This window comes from Eurosta solidaginis, chromosome 1 (assembly GCF_040869045.1).
Source record: "Eurosta solidaginis isolate ZX-2024a chromosome 1, ASM4086904v1, whole genome shotgun sequence".
Taxonomy (NCBI): Eukaryota; Metazoa; Arthropoda; class Insecta; order Diptera; family Tephritidae; genus Eurosta; species Eurosta solidaginis.
The window spans coordinates 395305661-395321909 of NC_090319.1; the positions used below are offsets into that span (position 1 = coordinate 395305661).

The window sequence follows — 16249 nt, forward strand, 5'->3', positions numbered from 1 at the left end:
CCGTTGCATTTAATTTTGTATATAACGTCGGATTTATCGTATTTCCCGATCTTACTCTTCGTGTTGCTATATATTTGTTGCAAAGTGTTGTGATATTTGAAGGCAATTTGAAATTTTTCTTTGTCGTATAAATTTGAATATTTGATTCTGTTCGATAGGCCATGTACGAAAATTGCCGATTTATATATCCTTTCGTGCGTAATTGTTTTGATTTTACTCGGTTCGAAATGATCACGTATGTACCGATTAATTAGATGAGTGGGAAATTCATTATTTTCTAGGATATTTCTTATTATTTCTTTATTTTTCGCGTGGTACATTTCATCACTGATTGAGAGGACTCTTCTTATAAAATTTCTTGCCGTGTTAACTATTGTTGCCTTGTCATGCTTGGAATAAAAATTCAATAATCTCCCGGAGGCTGTGGGTTTTTTATACCAATCAAATGTAAGGATGTTATCTTTTCTTACAACGAGTGTGTCCAAAAATGGTAACTGTCCATCACTCTCAACTTCTACTGTGAATTTTATGGACCTGTTGTAGGTATTTAGTTCAGCCAGCATTGCCTCTATCGCCTCTGTTCGCCCAATAACAAAAATATCGTCTACATATTTACTGAGAAGGCGCGGTTTATGGGGTGATTTTTCTTCAAATTTGCATAGTAATTCTTCCATTACGATGTCTGCTATAACCGGCGATGCGGGTGACCCCATAGGCATTCCCGCACGTTGTTCGTAAATCTTGTTATTAAACTTAAAATATCTATTTTCTTTGATACAAAACCGTACCACTTCTAGAAAAAGTTCTTTGGTTAAATTTGTGTGTATTTTGATAATATTCCATTTTGACGCAATGATTTCTAAAGCATGATCTACCGGGATGCTGGGGAATAATGAGACCACATCAAACGAGACCAGGCTCTCGTCGTCAAATATATATGAGTTCTGAATTTTTCCGCGCCTTCTCAGTAAATATGTAGACAATATTTTTGTTATTGGGCGAACTGACGCGATAGAGGCAATGCTGGCTTAACTAAATACCTACAACAGGTCCATAAAATTCACAGGAGAAGTTGAGAGTGATGGACAGTTACCATTTTTGGACACACTCGTTGTAAGAAAAGATAACATCCTTACATTTGATTGGTATAAAAAACCCACAGCCTCCGGGAGATTATTGAATTTTTATTCCAAGCATGACAAGGCAACAATAGTTAACACGGCAAAAAATTTTATAAGAAGAGTCCTCTCAATCAGTGATGAAATGTACCACGCGAAAAATAAAGAAATAATAAGAAATATCCTAGAAAATAATGAATTTCCCACTCATCTAATTAATCGGTACATACGTGATCATTTCGAACCGAGTAAAATCAAAACAATTACGCACGAAAGGATATATAAATCGGCAATTTTCGTACATGGCCTATCGAACAGAATCAAATATTCAAATTTATACGACAAAGAAAAATTTCAAATTGCCTTCAAATATCACAACACTTTGCAACAAATATATAGCAACACGAAGAGTAAGATCGGGAAATACGATAAATCCGACGTTATATACAAAATTAAATGCAACGGTGACGGATCCCAGGTACCTTGCCCTAAGGTATATATTGGGACCACTAAATCCAAACTGAAAACGAGGATTTGCGCGCACAAATCTAATATTAAAAATCGCGATCACTATAATGACAACCAAACAGCTCTTTCCCAGCATTGTAAAACTTTGGGACACTCTCCAGATTTTGATGATTTAAAAATTTTACAACAAGAATCACATTACAATAAACGCTACATTTTAGAAATGTTGTATATTATCGGCACTCAAAACGAAAACCGCATGAATTTCAAGTCCGACACGGACGGTGGAGTTGCCCAAGCATACAGACAGCTGATAACGCAGAACAGCAACCAGAAATGCTGAGAGTGCCATCAATTCGTTTTTTATCCTCATCTTCGTCTTGTATTATAGTTATTTATATGGAAGATTCTCTTATACATATGTATGTACATATGCATTTTACCATTTCATGTATTGTTGTTTGTATCAAATTTTGTTTACCATAGCGGTGTTTCCTTTTGCTTGTTTACCTTTTTTGTGTTCATATGCCTCTGGTCTTAACTTTAAATATTAAGTTAGTCGACTAGGTGAAGTCAAGAATGTAGGTATATGATGATATACTTTTGTGCAATTTAGTTTTATGTGTTTATTAATATTATAACATTTTTCAGTCCTGATGATGATTTCAAATTGAAATCGAAATATCAACCTAAATATAACGCTAAATATATACAACAAGTGTCTGTATTTCATTTAATGTGTGGCCTAGAGCTCGTTTAAAATCATTAAAATTATTTCAATTCAAAGGCCGAAAAAGCAACAAAAATAATATCGAATATGTATAATTGTATAAATAATAAAATTTTTATATATTTTTTCTGAGGTTCATGATTGAAAAAATATGCGTATGTAAAAAAATAAGATTTTCATTGAAAAGTAAAATTTTAACAAGTATAAAATTCATTATTCAGTCAACAAATATGTTCATAAAAGATTCAGAATGCTGAATTAAAAACGAATATAAATTTTTGATTACCTAAACACATTTTATTCAAATATAATTCCAAAATGTGATTGAAAAACTATATTCAGTTTTTGATCTTCAAAGGTAAGCATATCTGATTATTCCTTTTGTTGTTTTTATGAAACATAAAAATTTAATCATCAAAGTTTGAATTCCAAAAAGTGATCGAAGAATGATTTTCAGTTTTTGATCATCAAAAGTATTTATATTGTAATTTCTACATTCGATGGTTAATAAAAGAGCAGAAACGTCCGGATTAGTTATCTTAGTACTTTATTCTTCAGCCGTCAATCCAATAATGAACCTGAAGTCCACCATCTTCTCTTTTCTTGCTTTACAGTTTTACAGTGATGTATTTTTGCTTATTCTATTAAGCTGGAGACATTGGTGCTTTATCGGTAACCGTATAACAGCTGATTCGACCAATCTTATGAGAATCAATGCAATCGATTATTGGTGCCGCTAAGGTCGTAACCGTATCGTAGCCAACCAATTGGGTTTTGGTTACCGTCGTAACGATAAACAGCTGATTACGTTAGGGATACGGATACAGCGATACCACATACGGCACCAATGACTCCAGCTTTAATTAGTTGACATGGTTGCATTTATGATCTTACAATATTTGATTATTTATTTTGCTCAATTGTATTATAACACATTATTTAGTCAGAAAGAGAAATCAAATTGTATTGATATGTAGGTAAATTCAAAATTTAATCATCTAAATGCTGAGTGGGAGGACACCTTAGTTGCAATGATTATATAGTAAACAATCACACATCAAACACACGAGATTGCGCATTGCGCATGTAAACAAAATATCAGCTGTTTTTTATGGGCAATTTTTACGTCATTTTCCTTTAGCTCTTGTTTTTTTCTCTCTTTCTTTCATTCGCTCAAGGAGTCAAGTGTGACGTAGAAGCGCAGAACGAAGCAATTTCGAACTCGGGAATGCGTAATCTTCTGTGTGTGATTTGTGGTAAACAATGACTAAGGATGACACACCAGGGAACTGTCACTATAGTGAAAAGTTGACCATTGTAAACTTTACCAAGTAGTGCAACTAAGGCAAGGTGCACACGAGGCTACGCGTGATAGACGCGTACAAGATATTTCATATAGCTACAATTTCTCTACGCCTCAAGACCTGCACCCGTAGCTACTTTCGAGCGTCGCTACAAAAAGCAAACAATTATTGAAAAAAATAAAAAATTAAATTTCTTCAGCTGTATCCGTCCCCGAAACCAAAGGAAAATAGGTATTAAACGTTGTTTGCATCCCCGTGCTTTTGTAAATTATGAAAGGCAATTTTAAACCACCGCGGACTAGAGAAAAGGGTGATTTCTAGTTTCCAACACTTTTAGGCTTTTAAACGTTTCAACAATGTCTAACCAAGCTGTTGTGGTGTTTAATACTCTTTTTCCCTTTGGTAATATACCTTTCTCGCACTTTTATTAACTAAAGTAACATTTTTTAACTAATTTCACAAATTTGCATACAACAAAATGTAAACAAACATCTTCTTCTTCCTTTTTTTCAAGCGTACGTACGCTCAGCGACCAACATTGCTGTACGCTTAGCTACACGCTACACGAAAATTTCAATCTTTGTCGCTTTCATGCAGCTGACGCCTCGTATGCAGCTCTACATTCAAGCCTAACAGCTGATCGCTCAAAATTAGCACGCACACACAAACATCACTGATGGCCATATTACGGAAATCTTTAGGGAATTTCAAGTTAATTTTTAAACAGACATAAAATGTTATAATTTTGGAATATATAGCATCTAGGACATCCTAATTGCAGTAACTGAAAGAAAATGTTTGCTTATACTCAAGTATTTAATTATTTTTTCTAAATTTATATTTAATATTGATGCAATGATTGAAGTTACATATATTAATCCAATGCAATTCTGCTCTTCCTACTGTTCTTCATTCCACTCCATTCAAGTGTCTCTTTCACTCAATTCGAGTGCCTTCCACTCTATTCGCAACATAACCTCAATTTAAGCTGCCAAACTATATAGTAAACAATGATCTAGGACACCTTAATTGCAGTAATTGAAAGAAAATGTTTGCTTATACCCAAGTATTTAATTATTTTTTCTAAATTTATCTTTAATATTGATACAATGATTGAAATTATATTAATCCAACGCAACTTTGCTCTTCGTACTTCGTTCTTCATTCCACTCCATCCGAGTGCCTTCTTTCACTGACTTAAATTTCTGCGAATAAAATTAGTACCATAGATGATAAATATAACAAGAGCCACCAGTCTGCTACGAGTGTACTATGTACAAACACACACCAAATTGGCAATTTATACCATTTGGGCAATTTATTACGCAATTTGTCATATAATAAATTGTAATAATAAATTGCCAATTTAAAAAAAAATTGCGTAATAAATTGTTTCAAACTGTAAATGCAACCTTGAAAGTGTGTTTATTGAGTAGAAACGCACAATTCACACACATAAGATTGTGCATTCACGAATTCACGAGTTCAAAATTATTTCGTTCTGAGCATCTACGTGACACTTGACTTCTTCAGCGAATGAAAGAAAGAGAGAAAAAAACAAGATCTAAAGGAAATTGACGTAAAAATTGCCTTTAAAATAAAGTTTACATGCGCAATCCGCCACCTTCTATAATTCCATCATGATTTAAACGACAGTTTACGCATGGCTCAACTATATGGCTGACTCATCTCATCAGCTGATTTTATTTTTTGCATTTCACTGGAGTAGGGATTGTCAAAAAAAGATGGCAAATTCAAAATGAATCCAAAACAGTGAACACATTTTCTTACAACACAAAAATTTCAAAGTATTGTGACGAATATTAGTATCACTAAGTGATACTACCATCACTAAGCCGATACTAAGCAGTATGCACGTAAACAAATCAATCATCCGTTATACATGTACATACAAGGCAGCAGAGAGATACTCACCATCAGCCAGAGTAGTACTCACATATACACACGCCAACAAATGGTGTGTGTCCACTATTCATCGCAAGCGTTTCAGCAATATGTTATATACTATGGCCACCAGAGGTTTGTGTCTGCGCTTTTCTGTACAACATGTTGCTACTTGCCGCTAGATGGGTCTCCTAAGCATTATCTAAACGAGGATAAGCGTTTTTTACGCGTAAACGTAAACGTATACGCATGTAAAAAAAACGGCTATTATTGACTATCCAATGTCGTCTTAAATGATAATGTTCTTGTAGGGTACCTGCTAGACAGCTGTCAGTCATTTGAGGCATCAATTGACAGATATGGCTGATGGAGATTTATATCAGGGCGTAAAGTAAAGTTTCTAACAGGTTGTTAGAAGCGACATGACAATCCTGATGTAAACATTAGGGGGACTCATGATAGCATATAAACTTATAAGGTGTAAAATTATATCCATTTACACACGCGGTTATATGAACGCACCTGGTAATACTCTTGATAAACTTCATTGTTTTTCAGCTGTATTATTTCCAAAAAAATTTTTTTGATTGTTATACAAATTAAAAAATACCAAGATTAAGTGAAAAATCAAAACTAAAACGTCTTTACTTGCTGATGTTGGATATTTTTGATGAAAATGCCGTCTGTAAAAGATTTCCGTAATAAGGCCATTAGTGATGTTTGTGTGTGTGTGCAAATTTTTAGCGATCAGCTGTTGGTTGCGCTACTTGGTAAAGTTTACAATGGTCAGTTCTGTTTAGCAGGGATGTCAAAAATATCGATATGGCGATGTGGTAAAGGATTGTGAATTCACAATGCTATCGATAAATAGCAATAACAATTGAACAATCTCAAAAACTGCAAAGTGGGCTATTATTAAAAGCTTTAAATTGAAAACCAGATAAAAACTTATTTATTTTATGATTTAGTAATTTTCTTACATCTTTGTAGAACATGGTAAGTACAAGACATTCGGTAATAGTGCAGTTTACGGTACCCACCGAAATTTGGGCCAAAATTTTCGAGTGAGGTATCAAAAGACGCGTATTCACGTCTAGATCAAGAATCCGGAAGCGGAAGTTTTTACCCGTTCAAAAGATATTAACAAAAAACCGAAAAAAGACCCCGGGTCCCTCCGAAACCGGGGGTGGGATCCGTAGTATTTTTGCGCAGAACACCTTTCTGCGTTGGCGGCCTTCGGCCGCGCTTATAAAAAATAACCCTGGGCTACGCCATGCCAAGTCCGGGTGTGTGGTATAACCGTGGCTACCGCCACGGTGATGCACAATTTTTTTTGTGGGTATAAACACAACAACAACCACATTAAAATCGCCAACTTCAACTGCAAATATCTCCGGACAGAGATAAAATATTTCTTTTCCGCCTTCGGATTATTGTTCTCGAGATTAATACGCGTCTTTTGATACCTCACTCGAAAGTCTTGGCCCAACTTTAGGGTGGGTACCGTAAACTGCACTACTACCATTCTTTTTCCTTCTTATATAGTGTTAGTGTGAAAAGTTGGATGTTTCAGAGGAAGCTGAACAGGACATCCAGGTTTTTTTCTTCTAAATTTAATGGCTGACTGTATTTCTTTAATTTTCTGAAAATACATGTTTTAGATGCTTTTTATGTTGTTGTTCAGTCGGCAAGGAAAGTTACGACTACAAAAATGGTACATGGCATATCCGGATAAAGTGAAGAAGAAAATTACGCGAGAATTGGTTACCACAATATTGGCACGTAAACCCAAAATGTGCTCTTTCTTGGAGTGGAAAGACTGCAAAATTGTGTACAAGAGGTAAGTGTTAATAGATTTGTGCATAGTTGTAAATTAACGTAAATGATATTTGTTCAGCGCTATCCCTTAAGAATCCGAAAGCGGAAGTTAACCTTTTATACCCGTTCAAAAGATATTAACAAAAACCGAAAAAAGACCCGCGGGTCCCTCCGAACCGGGGATGGGATCCATAGTATTTTTGCGCAGAACACCTTTCTGCGTTGGCGGCCTTCGGCCGCGCTTATAAAAAATAACCCTGGAATACGCCATGCCAAGTCCGGGTGTGTGGTATAACCGTGGCTACCGCCACGGTGATGCACAATTTTTTTGTGGGTAAAAACACAACAACAACCACATTAAAATCGCCAACTTCAACTGCAAATATCTCCGGACAGAGATACAATTTTTCTTTTCCGCCTTCGGATTCGGCCCATCCTCTCATCCGAAGCACAGGCTTACACACTTTTAGAGCAGTAACACCATTTACTCCGTGAGGCGAGAGTACTCCACATAAGGGAGAGAAATAAAGTGCTGAACAGTTTCTGCTGAATATCCAGAGCAAATACGGCACCTGAGAACTCAGCTATATGAAACAGAAGTTCTTAAAGTCTAATACCCCAAACTCGTCGTACAAGAAAGTAGCGCCCCCAGCGAGACCCATTCTAGCACGTCACTCTATCTCAACTTCTATCAGGATACTGTAACAGGTTAAACTCTTACCTATCCAGAATCAACCCGGACATACAAAGTGTATGTCCTGCGTGCAACGTGTCACCACATGACACCAAACTTATTTTCTACTACAATTTGGAAGCAACGTCTTTAATACCCCTTTCTCTCTGAAACTGCAAGTTTCCTTGCTCCCGTTAGAGAATACTGATGACAATTTGTGAGTTGTGGCAGCTATTAGGGGAGCAGTGTAATATACAAGTTTGTCTTCAAAATAGAAGGTTGAAAATTACATTGAAATTAAAATGGTTACTATTGAAAAAAGCTTTAACTAGCTTTATGCGAATGACGCTAGAAGTTTATCTCGCATCGGGAATAAATGAGACAAATTGATTAAGCTTTTTCTTGAGAACTGCAAAGAGGTCTTCAATAATTCTTGCATCCAATTCCAACAGGAGGGCGCAAAGGGCGGTTGGTTGTTGTTGTTGTTGTAGCAATGTTTCGCCCCACATAATAGCTGCGACCGATCACAAATTGTCATCAATATCACCTAACGGGAGTCCAAAGAAACTTGCTGTTTCGACAGGGGTGGACCATAATGAAAGGGGTATTAGAAGCGTTGGTTCCACATTACAATTAAAGAGATGGTTGGTGTCATGTGGGGACACATTGCAAGCGGGGCATACATTTTGTATGTCGGGGTTGATTCTGGATATGTAAGAGTTTAACCTGTTACAGTATCCAGAACGAAGTTAAGCCAGAGTGACTCGCGTTTCCCTGGGGAGTATGCGTTCCTCTTCCCCAAGTTTGGGGTACTGTTCCCCGAGTACTGGATTCACCGGGTAATTCCTGGCATAAAGGTCCGACGCCTGTTTGTGGAGTTCACCAAGGACCTCCTTGTGTTTTTTGCTTCATACGGCTGAGTTCTCAGGTGCCGTATTTCCTCAAAATGCTTACGGAGATGACTCCTTAAGTCCCTAGGCGGTGATGGCTCATCAATCAGATGACTGTTGGGATGCCCAGGTTTCTGGGTATTCAACAGGAACTGTTTGGTTAGCATCTCATTTCTCTCCCTGATGGGGAGTATTCTCGCCTCATTATGTAGATGGTGTTCTGGGGACATAAGAAGATAGCCCGTGGCGGTTCTAAGCGCAGTAATTTGGCAGGCCTGTAGCTTCTTCCAGTGGGTAGTTTTTAGGCTTGGTGACCATATAGGGGACGCGTAGCACGCAAACGGCTGGCCCATTGCTTTGTATGTGGTAATGAGCGTTTCTTTGTCTTTTCCCCAAGTACTGCCAGCAAGGGATTTGAGGATTTTATTACGGCACTGGATTTTCGGAACAATTGCGGCTGCGTGCTCACCAAAATGTAGATCCTGATCAAACGTCACACACAAGATTTTGGGGTGTAGGTCAGTCGGTAGCGTAGTGCCATTGACGTGGATGTTCAAAATGGTCGACATTTGGGACGTCCAAGTTGTAAATAGGGTCGCGGATGATTTAGTCGGTGATAATGCCAGGTTTCGCGAGGCGAAACAAATGGAGAGATCAGGGAGGTAGCCGTTTATTCTGTTGCAAAGCTCATTGATCTTTGGGCCCGGGTCTGTGGCCATTATTGTGCAGTTATCGGCGTAAGAAACGATAGTAACTCCTTCTGGTGGCGAAGGTAGTTTTGATATGTAAAAGTTAAACAAAAGTGGGGATAGGACACCACCCTGAGGCACCCCTTGTTTAATTCTACTTGGCTTTGATATTTCGTTTCTGAATTGCACCGATGCCTGCCGACCACCCAGATTATTTGCGGCCCACCTTTTAAGACATGGGGGAAGGGTAGACCCTTCCAAGTCTTGCAGTAACGTGCCATGGTGGACCGTATCAAAAGCTTTTGATAGGTCTAGCGCTACGAGAACTGTTCTATGGTGGGGCTTCTGATTTAAACCACAATTTATCTGGGTGCTAATGGCATTTAGCGCGGTGGTGGTGCTATGGAGTTTTCTAAAGCCATGCTGATGACAGGCTAGCTGCAAATTTGCTTTGAAGTGGGGTAGCAAAATGGCTTCAAGCGGCTTGGCTACTGGCGATAGGAGAGATATCGGGCGATATGACTCTCCTATGTTAGCTGGTTTCCAGGCTTTAGTAGCGGGACCACCTTGGCCATTTTCCATTTTTCGGGTATGACAAGACAGGTTGAAGACATGTGCTAAATATTTGAAACCCTCTTTCCCTAGGATTTTAAGCATTTTAACCTCTTTGGCGGTGATGGTAATTGGTGACGTGCTGAACTTTTGTTTACGTGCGTGTCTGTTGGCCCTCCGTCTATTTATGTCGACCGTAGAATGCATTATGTATTGTCGGCAGAAAGCGCTCGCGCATTTTTTCGCATCCGACAGCACTTTGTCGCCAAAGGCAATGAAACCTTTTTCATTGTGCTAGACGGATTCGATAGGGACTTTACACTGGACCAAAGTTTACCTACACCGGCAGAGTGGTTACAACCGCTTAGGTGCTCCTCCCATTTCGCCCGCTTGTGTTCATCCACAAGCAATCTGTTGCGTTGGTTTATATCCCTTATTTGGGGGTCGCCGGGATCGAGCTGTCTTATAAGGTCACGTTCTCTCGCTAAACTTGCGGCCTCTGCCGGGAAGTGGGCCGAATTTCGGGAATTCTACCGGCGGGAATGAAACGAGCCGAGGCGGACTTAATGACCTTACGGAAAGCACGCCCTCCTTGGCGGGCATCAGTTGGGATAGGGAGGGCAGCAAAGCGGTTGTCTGTAAAGGATTTGTATCCGTCCCACTTTCTTTTTTTAAAGTTAATGAAAGTGCGTTTTTCTGCGACGATGAAGTCGGCGGGACGCTAGAGCGAAATACGTATAGGCAGGTGGTCGGATGCCAATGTTACCATCGGCTGCCAGTTGACGCAGTTTACGAGTTCTGCGCTCACGATTGAGATATCTGGCGAACTGTGACAGCTTCCTACCTACGTGTCGAGGCGTCTCCGTTTATTGTGCAGAACGTCATTTCTTCTATTTGATCCGCCAACATCTCACCCCTACTGTCCGCCCGCAAATTTGAATGCCATAGATCATGATGGGCATTGAAATCGCCTAAGATAATGCGATTGTTGCCAGTGAGTAAGGCATTGATATTAGGGCGGTATCCACTGGAGCAGCAGGTGGCAGGAGGGATGTAGATGTTGATGATTTCTAGGTTTGTATCGCCTGACCGGACAGATAGGCATTGACGTTCTAAGACATTGTCCCTGCGGTCGATGCCAGGATCAAATATATAATATTGCACAGAGTGGTGTATGATAAACGCGAGGCCGCCTCCATTTCCGCTCTCGCGATCTTTTCTGTGGACATTATACCCAGAGCAGTTCTGCAATGCAGATCTTGCTGTGAGTTTAGTCTCTTGAATCGCAGCAATGCGGATGTTGTGCCGCTTCATGAAATCGACTATCTCCGTAATCTTCCCAGTTAGTCCATTACAGTTTAACTGCAGATTTCTGAAGTGCATAGGGGGAGTCGTCGCCACGCTGAGGGTGACGGGTGACTGCGCCTGGGTTGAGGAAGGCTAGGACGCAATTGCTGTTGTGGCCCTGGGACTGGGCGTCCTTGGGCAAGCATTGGGGTACCCGGATGATTTGGGTTTGCGACCTGGCAACATGGCGCGATGAAACCCGTCGGGGGGTGGAGACCAGAACATCTAGGAAAGTGGCACCACCCAAGGCAGGAGCTGCATTGGGCGGATGTCGCAAACATATATATTCTGTGCTGGCAAACGGTACAAACGGAGGTAGGGACTAAGAATCTCTTTCCCTGACCTACACGATTGCTGCCGGAAAAGAGGGGGGAGAAGACGGGGGCAGTGGCTGATGCTCAGCATTGCTACCGACTCTACTACGAAGATTGTTATGAGTGGTAACAGCTGTTTGAGTTGTTGGCGCCGTGGGGCGCGAGGCGTAGACTAAGGGACGCCCTTGGGCGTGAACAGCAAGGAGCCACAAAAGATGTATAAAAGTTACGTGGACGTCGGGATTTGGGATCAAGCCCAGAACAACCTGTCCGATGCAACCATCCCTTACACGAAACACACTGAACAGAGTATGGCCGTCCTAAAAAGATTCTTTTCCGGCAGATGTAGCAAAACCATTTCTCAGGACCGGGGTCAGGAGACGGACCCGGATTGGATTCGATACCTTCCCGGAGCAAGAGAATATGGAGCAGTCCCGCTGCAAGAAGCTGCTGGGAGGATGACAATTTGTGGGAGGGACGCAACAATTTAAATGGGGTTACACTGAAATGACAGTCCTTGGTCGGGAAAAATCCCGAGTCGCTCCGGTACATAGAACCGACTGCCTTGGGAATATATGGAAAGCGTTCGGTTTGGTCGTTAAACAAACTTCTGGTAACACTGCGGCCTCATTCAGTATATGTGAGGTGGACTGGCCAGTTCAACCTAACCTAAACTCTTTTCAACTTGTTAATAAAAAAAAAATATAAAATAAATTATTATATATTTTTCTAGGTATGCAAGTTTGTATTTCTGCTGTGCTATAGAGCAAAACGACAATGAATTGCTAACCCTTGAAATCATTCACCGTTATGTAGAACTGTTGGACAAATATTTTGGAAGTGTGAGTTAATCTTTACAAATAATAATAGATGAAGCTTGTATGTTTCCAAGTACTTTAATGCATTTATTTCGCATTATTTACTTCTCAAATAAAATAGGTTTGTGAGTTGGACATTATCTTTAATTTTGAAAAAGCCTATTTTATCTTGGACGAGTTGTTAATTGGCGGTGAAATACAGGAGACATCAAAAAAGAATGTACTTAAAGCGATTGCATCTCAGGATTTGCTACAAGAGGTCAGTACACCGGAAGCATATGATTTGTAAAAATTAGAAAATTTTCTAAAATTTTTATGTTAGATATCGTGTAGAAGAGAGGGTATACACTTTTTTTTTATCGTATAACATACTACATATATAACATGCCGTTTTGCATCATACTTTGCATTGTAGTTTCGCAAGTTCTGCCTACCTATTTTAAATTTACCATAACCAATATGCGCGTTTTTAATTTTTTTGTAACAGTATCAATATATATACATACATATATCATAGCATCATGTGTTTGCATTCGTTTTGTTTGTCCCCCTCTCAACCATGAATGGATATTTGTATCTTTTTATAAATATTTTAATACATTTTGATCTTTAGATATCGTTTCTCTAACTCTGCTTACAAAAACTGATGCACAAACTTTAATTTCAATTGCAAAATTTAAATTTTTTCAACAACAATCTCGGCGATACATACTTAATTACAATATTTGAGTTCATAACTGTATGCTTACATAGAAAGAAGAATTTTTCTACACGATTCAATAACTCCAGTTTTTAATTGGTAACTTAAATACAGTTTAATATATTTATCAAAAATATTGAAAGTTGGTACATAAATTGTTTATTTCATATTAGCAATTATTTAAAAGAAAAAAAATGGAATGGCATATCTTACTTACTACTTTGTTACCTTTTTAATACAATTTTTTATCGATTCTGTTTTGTCTTGAATATTTAGTTTTGTTTTATATGGAATATTATGCATGCTTACATACAATTTAAATAAGTTGTTTTTAATACGTGTTTGTCAATAGATAATTGAAAATTTTTATTTATAACACAAAAATTATTGTAACCTTATTATTAATAATTAATGGATAAGTTACTAATTATCAAATAATTAGGCTCCTTAGATAATGCAATATTTGCCGAATGTATTAAAAACTTGTCAATTACATAATACCTATTATCCGCTTGCCATAAACAATACAAAAGCAAACAAAAAAAAAAAACAAATAATAAGTTTTTAAAGTGTGTAGCATTTGAACAATTGTCTTTGATTTTAATCTGCTGTTTCCAAGGTTCAATGGGTGCGTCAATCATTAAAATTGCAATCTGTAAATTATCCTTCGTCCATTCATTTAGATGTAGGATGTTTATTAATACTTGGAATGTTTTCCAATTTGAAAGTTGCCCGGGATTTTATTTTGTATTGTAACGAATTTACTTCAATTCCCCTTATTTGTAATCTTCTGCTAACGTTCGTATCGCTAAACTGTTGAATAAATAACTCCAATATTGAATAATGGAAAAATGGCCTTTATTAAACTACTTCACAATAACACTTATACTTTGTAACTAGCTTGATTAATAACCAAACTGACTGATAGCTTAAATGAAACTGATCTCTCGCCTCCAATGTTGTCGCCCTTTTATACTGTCCGACCTCCTCGTTGCATATTTCTAGGCTTTTATAATACCGGAACTTACTAGTTAGTTATAAATTTCTCAGCTACAACTACAGATGTATAATTTTTATAGCTTCTCTCATACCCCATGCGCTTGTATGTGTGAGCGACACTTCCACAATCACCATTGCATACCTTTAGGAGCATTTCAGATAAGATATCTGCATGTGCTTGAGCGTTACCTCTCCGCTGCATGTACGTGTATGTGTAGACACAATGATTGAATTATTGATGTGAATTCACGTCACTGCTTAGCATCGGCCTAGAGATGGCAGTACCCCTTAGTGCCGCCAACATTCGTAACAGTATGTATGTATGTATTGGTTATTCCACTTTTATATGTATCTTGTCCTGTTTGGACTTGAAGGCAGGGACTTTTGTCTAAAAATTATTGGTGTGTATTTATTTATACACATACGTATAATGGTAGTCCTTATTAATTAAATAACCGATTTTTTTTTCTATCTCAGTCCTCTAAATGGCAATACCCCTCTTAAATAAAGTTGGGAAATGTGTAGTTTATATGGAACCGAGTTATGGGTTCCAGCTTTTAAGAATACATACATTTGTACTCTTTTACAATCCATCTGTAGTAAATTTTGGATTGGTTGTAGATAACCCACTCCGTTTGCCCAATAATAGCCGTGTTTTTTTACACGTATATACGTTTCCGGGTAAAAAAACGCTTATCCTCACGTATATAATGCTTAGGAGACCCATCTAGCGGCAGTGGTTAAACAACTAGCTACAGCACAGGGTGTACCGAAAAGCGCAGACACAAACCTCTCGTGGCCATAATGTATAACATATAGCTGAATCGGTTGCGATGAATAGTGGACACACACCATTTGTAGAGGTATTAGTGTTGAGGTGAAACATGGAAACATATTTCAGTTACATCTGAGTATAATGCGTATTGAAATTTAGAAGTACTAATTTTCTGCGCAGCAATTTCAGCGGAGTAGATAAAGTTTGATGCTTAGCAGTCCATATAAAGTTTAAGCGTAAACGTCTATAGATGTAAAAAAAACACAGCTAATGCAAATAGCCCTAAAGGCGGATTTACATAAAGGCTCTGGCCGCTTCAAAGCGAAAAGAGCGGCAAGGCGGCTATCGTGCTGTCAAAGCGTCAGAGCGAAGCAACGTGTCCTAAGCATTTAGGCCATGTCTGACAAAATTTTGATGTCACGTTGCGTGATATTTAAATGGGAATAAAAAAGCAGATGAACTAGGCAAGAGGTGCACATGATCGACCAAGCGGGAAAGGCGTGGGTTCAAGCGCGGGGCTGTAAAGTGTTGAAGATGTGTAGGTCTTACAACCTTAGACTATCAAAGTTGCTTCTATCATTAAAAAGAGAGGACTGTAGACTCATGACGGGAATTATGACTGGAAACTGCCTTCTGGCGTCACATGCCTTTAAATTAGGTTTGGTCAGTGATGGCAGATGTAGGAAGTGCGGGTTGGAGGAGGAAACGATCGAGCACGTTTTGTGCTCGTGCCCTGCGCTCGCCAGGCTAAGACTCCATCTATTAGGAGTGATACAGCTGTTAGATCTAGAAGCAGCAAGTGTCTTAGGCCCTAGAAAACTTTTAGTATTTGCCAAGAGCACGGAGTTATTTTATAACATAGGTCCTGGGTTTTGATAGAGTTTTTTCAGTTTGGTCGTTAAAACAAACTTCTGGTAACACTACCGACTCATTCAGTCTATGTGAGGTCCCCATGGACCGGTCAGCTCAACCTAACCTAACCTATTGCAATAAATTATATATAATTAATATATGTATATATTATAAAGCGTCCATTGGGATTCCATTTCCGTTTTACGCTTGTCTGCCAAAGTTGTAAATGTCAAGAGACGAAGTGAGCAAGGTTTTATCAGACCTGGTATTTTGTGTAAATCCGTTGATATTTGAAGA

General features: G+C 38.6%; 1 protein-coding gene across 7 annotated transcripts in view; it reads left to right on the plus strand.

The window, feature by feature from the left end:
• Positions 1-6346: 6346 nt before the first annotated feature.
• AP-1sigma (AP-1 complex subunit sigma-2) overlaps positions 6347-16249 on the plus strand; it is a 51230-nt gene continuing 41327 nt past the window's right edge. For 3 of the 7 annotated variants that reach the window (XR_010949212.1, XM_067763689.1, XM_067763690.1), the window contains exons 1-4: positions 6360-6521; positions 7187-7365; positions 12542-12650; positions 12748-12885. Coding sequence is in view for 5 of the 7 variants with exons in the window: in XM_067763689.1 (XP_067619790.1) it covers positions 6519-6521; positions 7187-7365; positions 12542-12650; positions 12748-12885 (429 nt within the window). In the remaining 2 variants the exon portion in view is untranslated. Of the gene's footprint in view, positions 6522-7070; positions 7122-7186; positions 7366-12541; positions 12651-12747; positions 12886-13239; positions 13426-16249 lie in introns of all 7 variants that reach the window. The other 4 variants (XM_067763687.1, XR_010949213.1, XM_067763686.1 and 1 more) reach the window with 4 other exon arrangements.